Source organism: Hesperophylax consimilis, chromosome 2 (genome assembly GCF_061612785.1).
Source record: "Hesperophylax consimilis isolate HC1 chromosome 2, BYU_Hcon_1.0, whole genome shotgun sequence".
Taxonomy (NCBI): Eukaryota; Metazoa; Arthropoda; class Insecta; order Trichoptera; family Limnephilidae; genus Hesperophylax; species Hesperophylax consimilis.
In genome coordinates this window covers 37,780,816-37,794,917 of record NC_142837.1, presented here as the reverse complement: position 1 = coordinate 37,794,917, position 14,102 = coordinate 37,780,816, and the positions used below count along the sequence as shown (strand labels likewise).

At 32.8% G+C, this 14,102-nt stretch overlaps 1 protein-coding gene across 2 annotated transcripts in view; it reads left to right on the top strand.

The window, feature by feature from the left end:
* nAChRbeta2 (nicotinic acetylcholine receptor beta2) overlaps positions 1–13,872 on the top strand; it is a 112,065-nt gene extending 98,193 nt beyond the window's left edge. For both annotated transcript variants that reach the window (XM_089642565.1, XM_089642573.1), the window contains exon 11: positions 11,286–13,872. In XM_089642565.1, the coding sequence (XP_089498691.1) occupies positions 11,286–11,504 (219 nt within the window). In that variant the 3' untranslated portion in view covers positions 11,505–13,872. The remainder of the gene's footprint in view (positions 1–11,285) is intronic.
* The last annotated feature ends 230 nt before the right edge of the window (positions 13,873–14,102 follow it).

The following is a 14,102-nucleotide window of genomic DNA, read 5'->3' as shown; positions in this document are numbered from 1 at the left end:
TATCAACACTTTTCTAAGTTCGCTATTGTACAAATGGTCAGAAAGGGTTAGCAATCATTCCAGCTGGACCGAAAGGAAGGCAGATCAGGCGGACGAAGGCCGTATTCCATATTAGTATAATGTTGGTCACATCCGCAGGCGGCTGGGGGGAGCTTTGGGGGAGTTAACAAGACTCCGTGAGCTTTTACGATCTGTGCAGCTGACACGGGACGTATTTCATTCCGGGGATAAAAATAATATATGACGTGCAATAACACTTCTTGTAAGGGTTGTGTTTCTCTTGAGGCATGTACTGTACAGAAACTGTCGGGGAATTAATAGAGGGAGGATTATTTATGTGTTAATTCACGCAGTTCGACAAAGAAGTTGACTTTATTAATTAATAATGATATCCCGTCAACAATGACAAGGAGAATAAGATTTTGTATATATCTTTAAGTAAGTCATAGTGGCATAAAACACCATGTCATCTACAAAATAATTTAAAATACTAGCAGTTAAGTTGGAAGGCGAATATTTAAAACGAGTAAGTTCCCAAGCAACAACTATACAGGTGTAATTATCCACAATTTAAGACAAGGTCTAGTGCGGATGACCAATAAAACCCAATATTAATGCGAGCATAGTCAGAATTTGATTCCGACAGTCCCAAAACAAAAACCGCTACTTTTGGCGTGTCGAATAAGCTGTCAATATCTATAACTATTTGGATAACGTCATTCGTTATGCAAAATAACTCGCTTATCAATGAATGGAGATGAACTAACTAAGCTTTTAAAATTGAAAGAAATAAACATAAACACGATCCATGGATCTTGGAATCTTGGATTCATGGAATTCTGTTCCAACTTGAAGAAACAAAAGACCTAATGAACATGCGGATCGTTAACGTATATTAAAGTTGTTATTTCAATTAGGGACTGTCAATTTATTTATCTTTTCAATTCAATTCAATTCAATTAGTTTATTCCTTTAAAAACATTACAAAATTACATTTTATTTCGTTTTTAAGTACATTTGTAAAATGGTATTACATAATAAGTAATATAATATAATATCTTTGCAACTTTTATCAGCCATCTGACGTTAATGAATATCAATGCATAAACAGATGCGCCAGTGTTGCCAGCGTATATCAATTTGTGTTATTAATATCGGTCTGGATATCTACAGCGCGACCATGCTCGAGAAATCGGTAGTTACGCCTATCGTTTCGAAATTGTAAAGTTATCGATTTCATTGTGCTAGACTCCCAGACCTGAGTTTTTATGCTATAATTATTATGTGTATTTTGAGCAAACTGATGTAGGACTTGATCAAAGAGAATTGAGGTTCACTTGAGGGTACATTTCCTGATTGAGTTACCCCACCGATTGCCATAAACCCCCCCCCATTCCATACGGGAGGTTCTAACCCAGTGGCAAAGTGACGTTACCGCCCAAATCAATGAGCCATTTGCATGAAAAGTGTTTTTTTTAAAATGTGTTGTCTAAGAAGTATTTTCAAGACATTATTAGGTAGAAAAAGAATTCTTTTTTAAACATAATACTCATAATTACTGTAAAGTTAGACCATTTGTAATATTTTTTTTTTGTGAATGGATTAATATATTTCTTGGAAGTGGAAATTAACCCAATTCCCGAAATCTGGAACTCAGTAAATAGAATCGTTTTATTTATTACTATCGCAAATCTTTGAAAAATCACGGGATAATATCATAATTGTAGGATTTGTGAAGATAAAAGTTTATGTAAAGAACATAACGGGACAAGGACAATTACTACATGTTCTTTATTTTATTTTATTTTTAAAAGAATGAAACATTCCCGGGTTGCGAATAACCACCACAGTAAAATTTTGAAAACATTTGAAAAGGAAAATGTTTGTTCTGTTGTGATGGAGGACTTAGCCAGGAGAGGAATTGAACACACTACGCCTGGGTTGCATCCAAACGCGATGTCAACTCAGCCACCGACTGGTCATACTTTACTTTACTCTTTAATAACAACATTTTTCTTGATCAATCTTAATTATAAAATTATGTATGATGTGTAAAAAAATCAGTTCCAATTTTGAAAATGATAATTAAATTAAAAACAAATCGGAGTAAATTGAACCAGAGATACAATCTCGGACAGATCCAAATTTGCATTACAATATTTAAGCCAATTAAAACGACATCCAAGTGGCTCATACAGCAGCATTTGCAAATCTGTTACCGGAATAATGACTAATTTTACAATGGGGGGATTTAATTGCTTGCAGGAAATCAATTATTTGGAAGATCATTCTGTGCTAATTGGATCTGAAAGCTCGTTTTAATAGTGATTGGTATTTGGTGAACCAATCGATTTAATAATCAAAATTGTACTGGTAATAAATTAATGCGCTATATTGAAAACCTACCAAATACGTCCTAAATGTTCCCAATCGTCTAGAGCCAGTTAAACAATGACAACCAATTGGGTTATATTGTGAGGCTGAAAGTAGTGGGAAGGGGAAGGAGATGGGGAAGAGATTGAGGAGATGTCCATCTACTTGTATATTGTCACCAAGGTCTTGTCTTTGTTCTAACAGTATTTCAATCGAAGATGTTAGCTAGCGTCATTGATCCCTTCGGCACCTGTGCATAGTCGTAAAACACGCACGGTTGATATTTGTCACGTGATAACGTATCGTTTCTACTACTTGTTCTTGAGTTCAACAGTTGTGTTTCCTCCCACCTACAACATGGCTCCCATGTTTAATCATTCCTATTCTTATTTTTTATTTTATTTTGTTTATTTAGGAAAACCAACAGATTTTTTACATTCTTAAATAATCAACTTATAAAAAATACAAATAATATCTAATGATAGGTTTTCACTTAAAAATTTAATTATAATAAAAAACTAAGGGCCCAGTACCCGCGGGCAAAAAATATTTACAGAAAATACAAAATACTAAATAAAGTAAACATAACATCGGATATAAGAACACAAGTAAATTACAAAATATCAATTTTATCCTCACACAACACCAATAATCACCAATATATGTATATACCTACAACTAAACTGAACAGATGTTTATAAAATGAGTCACTTGTAACTGGACAGGGTTCATATCAACAACACGATAACTTGCAGTATGTTATTAATTATTATTTAAAAAAGCTAAGGTATCTTTTTTAAATGTTCCTAAACTACACTAAAATATGTCAATATTATTAAAATACTCATTGTATAGGGTACAAGCTCTGAATATAAAAGCGTTTTGTCTGAGATTAGTAGAAACATTTTTGAAGATGAAAAAGTGATTAAAAATACCTTCCTACAGTATCCCAAAGATTACATGGGGTCTGACGGAAATTATTTTCCTCAAGGCTCCCTGATGATGTCACCACTCTTTCCGATACATCCGTATTATTTGACAAAGAGGGAGAAGTTACAACGGCGCTATCAGAGGTTATTTCCTTTAGTCGATACTAATTTTTTTACGCATTTGAACCACTTTTAGCTTCAAAAGCTGATACCATAATCGAATCCAGACACGTGATGTGTTGGGATTTGTTCGATAAAATTTTATGGAATACAATATTTTTTCATATAAATAAACGATGTATCAAATTCGAACAGATCCTTCCAACATTATACATTATAGATGACGGTGTATGTTGCCTAACGGCGAGAATACTAACTATGATGCGTAGTAAAATGGCACGATTCCACTTTAAGAGGTGATTTTTTTTAACAATATTAGAATTCGATTTTCGGGTCGGAAAATATTTCAACGGTAATTGAGCAGCCTATAAGATATATTCCATTATTTTTTCTACATAAATATACAAAGCAGAATTATAAATATTCTCAATATCACATTGATGATAGAAAATACCCTATAATATTAATAATACGTCAAACTTTAGTAAATGAATTACCGACAGATGTTAAAGAAGCTAAAAGCCTTGCTGCTTTTAGTGGGTTATGCCTAAATACTAATGGGTTTTCCAATAAGAGGTGTTATTTTTATATTAAAGCGTACACTAGTTTCGTTGCTTGTGTGGCACGTAGCGCCGTCTTGTTGAAAGTAAACGTTGTCCAGATCAATACCATCCAATTTCGGCCATAAAAACACATTAATCATCTCTCGATAGCGCAATCCATTCACCGTAACTGTTGCTCCAGCCTCATTTTCTAAAAAGTAAGGTCCAATGACTTCGCCGGACCATAAACTGCACCAAACAGTCACACTTTGAGGATAGAGAGGCTTTTCAACAATAACTCTTGGGTTTTCCGAGCCCCAGATGCGACAATTTTGCTTGTTAACGAAGCCACCAAGGTGGAAATGGGCCTCATCACTCAAGATGGTTTGCATTTGATTCACTCAAGTTAATTTTAATAATTTCAATGCATTGTTGAAGCGGGTATTAAACGTGTAAGCGCGTAGTTTCTACTTGTCGAATGTTAAAAAAACGACAGCTTCAAAGTAACATCTACCAAAATAGCGGGCTATTCAAAATAACACCTCTTATTGGATAACCCTGTATAAGCAATAAGTTTTAGATGTATTGTAAAGTGTCCTTAATGTCATAGAAATAAATTGTTAAAATTTTTATATATGTATATTGGCAGTGTAAACAACGCTGGCCGCTAGGAGCGCTTGTGTCGCATATTGACGTTGACATTCCTTTCAATGGCGGAAAATTCAATTTATTTATGCATGTATCAAATAATATGGAAATACTAATTTATGTATCCAATACGTCTGTCTCAACACAGGTATATCCTAGTGAGACAGATATCGAAAAACACATGTAAAACAACTCTATATTGATAGTAAAAAAAAAAAAAAATTTGTACTTGGTGGCGGTGTTTCGATCAACATTTATAAAAAATTATATTAAAATGTCTCAAAAGGTAGGTTCTGTGTGCCTGCAGTTTACGGATGTTATAATTACAAACAACAAAGTTTTTTTTAGGATGCTAAAAAAAATGCCGATTCCAATTAAATGTAATGGTAACAAAAGCTGCTGGCAGCGTTTGTGTTAAGAAGATATTCTAAGTTATCCGGTTGTTTTTGACAAGAACGTAATTTAATATTTCCCGGAAGCCCAGAATGGCTTGGTTTACAGAAATCACCGCTTAAGAATGTATTATTTTACAAGCAAATATAACGTTTTATGAGGAATTCGGTACAGACCGTGGAGACTGTTTCTTTTATATTATCGCTATCAAAGACTTTGGCAACTTGATGGCACATTTTACCGAATTTACATAAATCGTTAAAAGAATCTTTTTTTTATTTCATCGGAATATTTTATTCCGTAATATAAATAAAGCATCACAATGTGACAATTCGTTTTTATAGCTTTTTTCGCTGATCGGCATTTGGTATAACCGTTTCACTAAATAGTGTTAAAAGTACGATCCAAATACATTAAGATTGAAGTGTTTCATAGAAATTCAAATGTAATATTGTCATCAAATAGCCAATCAGTGCCATTTTTTCTTCTTACGTTAAGCCCCCTGATTACGCTGATTCTAAGCCCTTTTTAGTTTTCTACGAAATTGTGATATAACTATAACGATTTACCGAATACAATAAAAAGTGAGAAAAATTATTTTAAATTTAAAAAAAAACTTTCGTTGTATTTTTACAGAGAAGATTGACTTACTTTTATCGATGATTTTCAGATACATTCTGTTGCTTATATTTTTGTTGATTTTTGTTGATATTCTGTTTCTATAATTATTTCTAATTTTCTTATTGTAAAATATTTTGTAGTATTTTACAGTATTTTTGAAAATATTTTTTTTCCATTTTTGTAACTGTACATATTATTATCTATATATATAAGCACATAGACTAGCTCCCCAGTTTGACCCGAGAATATTTCTCTATAAATTGGGTAAACAAAAAAAGTGATGTCTGATATGAAATGTAATATAATTTCATCTCTTGTGAATATTTACTTTTTTTTTCTAAATAAATAAAAAAAACTGGAATATGAGTTGAGTGATTGGCGTTCGAATTGAAAATTTCTCGCCCTCAAAAAACAAACTGTTTAAAGTCCTTTATGGCAAAGAATTTACATATATTTTACCGTTTTTATATAAATGCACGAATTCTGCCAGCCAAAACGGCATATTATGGCGTGCCATCACTCAAGACCTTTTGCAAACTCGGCATAGTATGCCAAAAGTCACTCGAGTGCTTATATTTATCCTCTTGTGGTTTCTAAGAAAAGAATTTAATATGGTAAATGAAGAATTTATTCACACGATTTTTAAACTGCAGCTATATTAATTCTGAAGTATTATTTCGGCCGGTGTTTTTTTATGAATAAAAAACGTGTTTTTACCTACAACTATTCTTTTCGAGAAAACTCCTGAAAGTCTTCCAATATTACATTCACAATTGTTTACAAAAACCTTCGCGATTTGTTTTAGTAATTACGTTTTTACACATATCTATTTACAAATACGATATAAGATACAAAAAAGCTTTCGACAGCATATAACATAAAAAATTAATAAGTAAATTAAAATCAGTAGGGATTAGTGGAAAAGTCTTAGCATGGATAACTAGTTATTTATATAAAAGACCTCAACAAGTAAAATTACTCAATCAAGTCAGCGATTCAAAATATAGCGACTTTTCAATACCCCAAGGCACGGTTTTGGGACCATTGTTATTTATTATATATGTCAATGATATATTCAATATTTCCAAATATGGAGACATTGTCTCTTACGCTGACGATACAGTCCTACTACTAAAAGCAAACACCTGGTCAGAACTAAATAACATGGCAAATACAGATATCAATGAACTAAAATTATGTTTTGATGAAAACCTGTTGACTTTAAACTCTAAAAAAACTTATTATTTACCATTTTTCATTAAAAAACAAGAAACACCTAAAGAAATAAACATAATTATCCACTCTGTGAAAAATACAGAAAACCACAAATGCAATATGTTATGCACAAACATAGAAAGCAAGACCGATATTAAGTACCTAGGCATAACAATAGACCAGCGTTTAAAATGGTCCCCACATATAAATATTCTGAACAACAGAATAAGGAAACAAACATATATATTTAGATGTTTAAGAGATATTTTAAACGAAAAATTACTTAGAACCACATACTTCGCTTTCTGTCAATCAATTATACAATACGGCATTATAGGCTGGGGCGGTACATATAAAAATCAAACTCAAACAATTTACATATCACAAAAACTAATAATAAAAACCATATTAAAAACCCTATTCATATTCGTCCGAACTTTTATTCAAACAATTTAAGGTCAGAAAATTAAGTGCATTATACTTCTACCATGCGAATACCAATACCAATATAATACCAACTTCTACCATTATACTTCTACATTACAAATTTATAAAAACTATATTCAAAATAAAATTGCACCCTTTAAAAATAACAGAAATCTTAGACAAACGTCAATACTTCCTACTCCTAAATGTAAAAAAACAATAGGACAGTTCAACCATGAATATCTCGGAGTTAAATTTTTTAACTCATTACCAGATAAAATTAGAAACATGAATGCAAATATAAACGAATTCAAAAGCCACCTTAAAAAGTATTCCGAACAGTTGAACTGAATCGTACCAAATATAAACAAATATAACAACACCCCCATACACACAAGCCCTGCTTATTTATGGGGGTACATCGAATACTTATATTATGTAATTAATAACCTACTATATTGTGTAATTATATTATGTAATTGTTATATTATGTAAATGGTGTATCTTTTTTTTTACTAATAAAAAAAACTAAAAAAAAAAAAAAAAAAAAAAGATGTAAATACGACAATACATGCGATCAGCATATACAAGATGGGTCAAAAGTAATGTTATAATGTGAATGTGCCACTATTTTTGCAAATGGCGCCAAATGTCATTGTACTTTGACATTTATGTTGTAGACAGATAGAGAATTAGTTGACAATAAGCAATAGAGCGATACACACCTAAAGAATGCGGAATTATTGTTATCGCTCATTTGACCAATTTCCGATCTGTTGTTTTTTAATTAAGCTTTTGACTGAGCGTCTCGTGCAAACTGGGTCCACTAGAGATATCAGAAGAAGTGGCCGACCCCGTATTGATCGTTTGACCGAGAATATCGCTCGACGTTCATTGCCTCGAATTTTGATGAAAGACCTGAAGATGTTCCCATACAAAGAGCAAACCGTTCACCAATTGCTGCCTGCTGACTGTCAAGTGAGGTTAACTTACTCCTTGCTCTATTAAACCTTGTGCAAGAAGAGGATGATTTAGAATCCAAAATCACAGTGAACGATGAAGCCTATTTCCCTTATTGGTTATGTGAATAAACAAAAATTGCATTTCTAAGGCAGTGAGAATCCAAAAGAAAGCACGAAAAGCCATTGTAACCTCTCAAAGTGACTGTTCGGTGCGGCATTTGCTGTGAAAAAGTGATCTTAGACCTTATTGTTTTGGGATGGCGAGGGCACCACCGTAACCATAACTAGTGAACGCTAAAGAAAGATGTTTTTATAGAGTTTTTTTGGCTCAAGTTGCTGAAGTTGTTGAATGCTCCAATATTGTTGATTCCAGCAGGACGGAGTTACCGCTCATACAGCTCGGGCAACGATGAAGATTTTGAAACATCAAATTTCCGGCCGTGTGATTTCCCGGTTTCCCGATTTGAACTGACCAGCCAGATCACCAGATCTAACGGCGCCAGACTTCTTCCTTTGGGGCTTTTTGAAATCTCGCGTTTACCACAACAAACCACAAACCTAAGTCTCGAAAGCTAACATTGAAGAAGAAATCATCAATTTGGAGCCAGGTGTTTTTACACATTGTATAAAGAAATTACGACTTATCGAAACTGTCTTAACTTGATGTTTTACTTGTCTTGACTATGATGGAAGAGAAAAATGAACAATCGCCTGATATTTATTACCTTAGCTCCGTCGATGGAATTCATGTCATCAAATCAAATATTTTCACTTAGTGCTGAAATCCATTATCAATAAAGGGAGTGACAGATTACGCTATAAGTTCAAAGCGTTTTATCCTATTGCTCGCCATACAATCCCATACAGACCTGTCACACCTAAAAATATGATGTGTTATAAGTGTAGGCGTGGTGAAAATATGCGTTATGATCTGCTAGCCAGGCTATATTTGAAAATTATGCAACCCTTTCTACTACCTACGGCAGGCGAAGGGGTCAGAAAAATTTATGAAGCGTCATAATTACGTGGTTGTCATCTGTTAAATTGACAGATCCCATACAAAGAAATCATATTACACTACAGTCCCCCAATTGATCTGACCCTCTCTCCTGAGAAATATTATAGCGAAGTGTATCATCCCAAAATTTAATCGTATATACCACGCCCAAATTATGCGCGCATAATGCAAGGAAAAATGATATTTTATGTACAGCAAAAAAAGTGGTGCGAGACTAGACTTCTTACAAATGACAGACGTGTTTTTCTGCTGATCACAATATTTCTTGAAATGATAAAACGGACATAGAACAAGCGTTTAACGAAGATAAAAAAAAATAAACAAAAAACAATAAAACACTCATATTTGGCCATATACGGCCATTTGAAAACAAAGTTACACTTAAATTTCAGTGAAACAACCCAACCCAAGCGAACTAAAACCTCACGTGATTCACTTTCTTGTGTAATTACCAATAAACGCAGAAAGCTTAATTACCTTTCCATGGATATTAAGTACGTAGTTACGTGAGTGGGTACTCCTCGATGTACGAGATTCGAGTTAACGTCGTAACGTAGTTACGTTTCTGTAGAAATTGCTTTCGACGAAATCCACGGAACCGCAGAGAGTTGTAGTTTATTTCTCCTGTTGACAGAATTTCCTAAGAAGAATGTATAAAAGAAATTCCAAAAGCGCTGCAATTGGCTTTCTACATTTACAGACAATTTAAAATCTATTGATATAACGAATTTACTGGGAATAAAATCAACTACGTTTTTTGTTCATGGGGTCGAAACCACAGGAAAGATGCAATTAGCGTTTAAAGGTTAATTGTGAATTTGACCTTATTGACTGCAAAACTCTACCCTTTGTTTTATTTTGTATCTGAAACTACAATAAAATCGCAAATGTCCACAACCTGTGGCACTAGGGCATAAACTATTTAGGAAAATATTTTGAAATGAAAAACATTACAAAGAGACAAGAGGCAACGTGTGCAAAAGGAAGGTTGAGAATTAACTGTATTGAGTTAACATTATATTAAAGCACCCCGGAGACGATAAGTAAAATTGATTAAGTCAATGATTTTAACAATATTAACTTCAATGATGCTTCTTGATAGTTTATAGAGGAATTTGAAGCGATTGCACTATGAGAAGATTGATTGAACTTATTGACAGTAGATGTTGACCGTCTCTGCCCACTTAAAGTTTGGAAGGCCTAATACCTAAAACGACCAAACGTCCAACGAAAAAAAGTATTAATGTCGTTAAGGATACGTTGGCGTTCAACTGATACAAATTTAAACAAGCGATTAAGTTATTACACATGAAAAAAAACTTTTATCCCTAAAATGTCCCTTCCAGGTGCGTGGAAGAAGAATATGTACATAGAACTTCTTCTTTCTATTTAGTAGATGATAAATTATTAACCAGTCCATTAATTGAAACCCTAATCAGTTAAAACATGAATCATGTATTAAACTTATTATACAGATTTTTTTATGAACACATAAAATGATTTATTTATTTATTCACGCTCTGAAGGCTTGGGACGAATTGTTTTGAGAATTTGAACAAATCTTCAAATTTAAAACTTAGGATGGAATGTTTCGCAGAATTTGAACAATTCATCAAATAAGTAATTAAGGTATCATGAAAGTAGTTACAGAGCAACGTGTATAACTTTGTTGATATTAATAAAAAATGATCTTGAGCAATTTGTTGTAAGTATGTTTGTATTTAGCAAACCTTCATTACGCCATATTCGATATCTTACAGAACACAGCTAAATTAATACAGCGATAAAAGGTGCGCGTGAAAGTGTGAAAGATGAAGGTACATTGAAAGTTGAACAAAGAAGCTTGAGAAGTGCATGGCAGTTATATAATAACGTAGTTAAATTAAGTTTGTTAACATAATTATAAAAATAAACATACAAAGTTTGTTATAAAGCACGTTCGTAAATAACAAATCTTTATTACACCCGATCGGGGATTTTGCAGAACATAGAAAAAAAAATTAAAAGTTTTCATATGTAATGATTTTTTTGTTCTCAGGTCGTCGAGGATTGGAAGTTCGTGTCCATGGTGTTGGACCGTTTTTTCCTGTGGGTGTTCACTCTGGCCTGCATCGGAGGAACCTTCGGCATCATATTCCAGTCTCCTTCGCTTTATGACACCCGGATACCCGTTGATCAGCAATTATCCGGGATTCCCCTCAGAAAGAACAACTTCATGCTCCCCAAGGATATCGAGAGAATTCAGCCTATAGATTGAAGAAGTAACAATTTGCGATAATAGTTGTATTGGTGAAAGTAACTTCCTGAATTTTAAGCTAAAAGAATTCAATTTTTTTCTTGATGATAACCGGATACCCGTGGAATAGCAGCTGTCTGAGATTCCACTCAGGAATAACTATTTCATATTTCCCAGGGATATCGAGAGAATTCAACCAATAGATTGAAGAAGTAACAATTTGCGATAGTAGTTGTATTTGTGAAAGTAACTTCCTGAATTTTGAGCCAAAAGAACGCAATTATTCTCTTTATGATAATCGAATAACCCGTGGACCAGCAGCTCTCTGGTATTCCCTTCAGGAAGAACTAATTCTTCCTAAGAACACTGAGAGAATTCAAACGATAGATTAAAGAAGTAATAATATGCGATAATAGTTGTATTTGTGAACGTAACTTTTTGAATTTTGAGCCGAAGTATTCAATTCTGCTCTTTATGATATTTGGATACTCATTAACCAGCAGTTTCATGGCAATACACATAAGAAGAACCACCTCATTCTTCACACGGCCATCGAGAGTTCTAAATATAGATTGAAGAATTAGTATTCGCCAACAAATGTATTTGCGAAAGTAACATTCAAAAATATACAATTCTAGAGCTTAATGCTAGCCTCACACGAGTGCTATACTCTCGTAATGTATGTGGGCTTGGCCGAAATAATATATATTATTATAGTACTGGGATCGTGTGAGACTAGCTAAATGCTAAAAGTTTGCCTGTCACAAATGAAGAAAACCTTCTTAATGCCAACATTTTATCAAGACTTTATACTGTGGGTAATAGAAGCAAGGGAGATAAGCTATGAACCAATATTAGTATGAAACCGCGCACATAATTCTTGTCGCATTCACCCAATCTACTTCAAATCACATCCTCAACTTTGCTTCTGTCTACCAAACACAAAACTTTCATTGAAATCCGCTGTGAATTTCATGTGATCTTTTTCTTTGTTTCTATTATCTACGGTATGGACACTAATATCATGGTTGGGATTTTTCATCCCTCGTCACATCAAATTTGGTCCCCGTTAAACTCCAATTCGCTGTCCGTTTTAGATTTTGAACACATGTTCAGCTTAAAAAGGTAACAATACGACTGTTATACTTTATAGCTGATCATAATTTTGTCGAAAGCTGAAACGGACCGAGGAAAAGTGTTTAACAGGGACCGTTTAAATGACAAAAAAGACAAAATGGCGGTTATAGACGATAGACGATGATGATCAAATAAGGTGGCGAGATTTTTTAAATAAATCAACCTAGTACATCGTGTTTCGGAATTGTATATTTTAATCAGTGTTACGTAAGAAGTTAGTTCATTTACAAAATAATTTTGCTCTTGCATATCAATAGTCTTCAGTCAATACTGAATGACATTTAGCACAAAGCCCCAGAAATTCATGACGATATTTTATAAGTTTTAATAAAGTTACGATACTTTTGATTACCATTATATATTGGTAATTCAAATAATAACCTACTATCGAATAAACAATAAAATTAAATGTTTCATTTGTTCCAACTGCCCAGCGTTGATGGAATCAATCTCACAAATGGCTTTCAAAATTACAATGTTTTAAGGAAGCTTTAAGTTGCTTATGTTTATTTTCCAAAACAAGAATATTTTTCCATAGAAGAATATTTATTTTCCCATGTAAACAATTCAACTATTTGACCTTAAAGCTACCTTAAAACATTGGAATTTTGAAAAAAGTAATTCATATTTTTACATTAAAAAATATAAATTTGTTTTAGACCACTTTAATTTTAATTGCACTCTACCGGTTTCGGAAGCACCCTTCCTTCGTTAGGAGAGTATCAAAACTATCCATCTTTTTTACTTCTAAAATCATGTAGAATCATCCCTCCCCCGAAGTTGGCACACTTTACCTCGGGGCATCCTTATTTAGGATCATTGCAAGGCACTTCTTGTGTTATTCTTTATTCTGTAAACTAAAAATAGAAAGTTAATGAGTATATATATATCAAGTTCCCTTTATACAAAGAAGTGTATATTTATGAGAGTGACAGATGATTTCATTATATTAACAATAAGAGGAAAAGTAAAGTATTTAATGAAAAAGGTTGCACAGTTATTCCCCAATGGTCTAGGTCTAGGTTTAAAACTAATTATTGCGTCAATAATATAGGTATTTGTCGAATGACTTAAATTGTTACTAACAAATGTACACAATATTAAACAATAATTGAACTTTAAAAAATTCTAATAAGAATTTAGGTAGTGAGAATTTGTTATTAAATAAAAAAGTTGATTAATTAACAATAAATAATTATAAAAATTACTTCACTTGAAATGTTTTTTACTTAAGAAAATTTTTGCATTATGTTTTCCCTTATCTTATATAACCTAATAAATATATTATTACAACCATGTTTTTTTTTTAAATTGTGTTTGCTAAACATAACCTGTTAACTTTATTTCTAATTTATAACATATATAAAGAAACGTGTCTGTAGGTTGATGAAATTTTACACACTCGACTAATTTACTAATCTATAATATATATATTAAGAATAGTGTTTATGTGTTTTTTTACATTTTTTTTACCCCATTCCC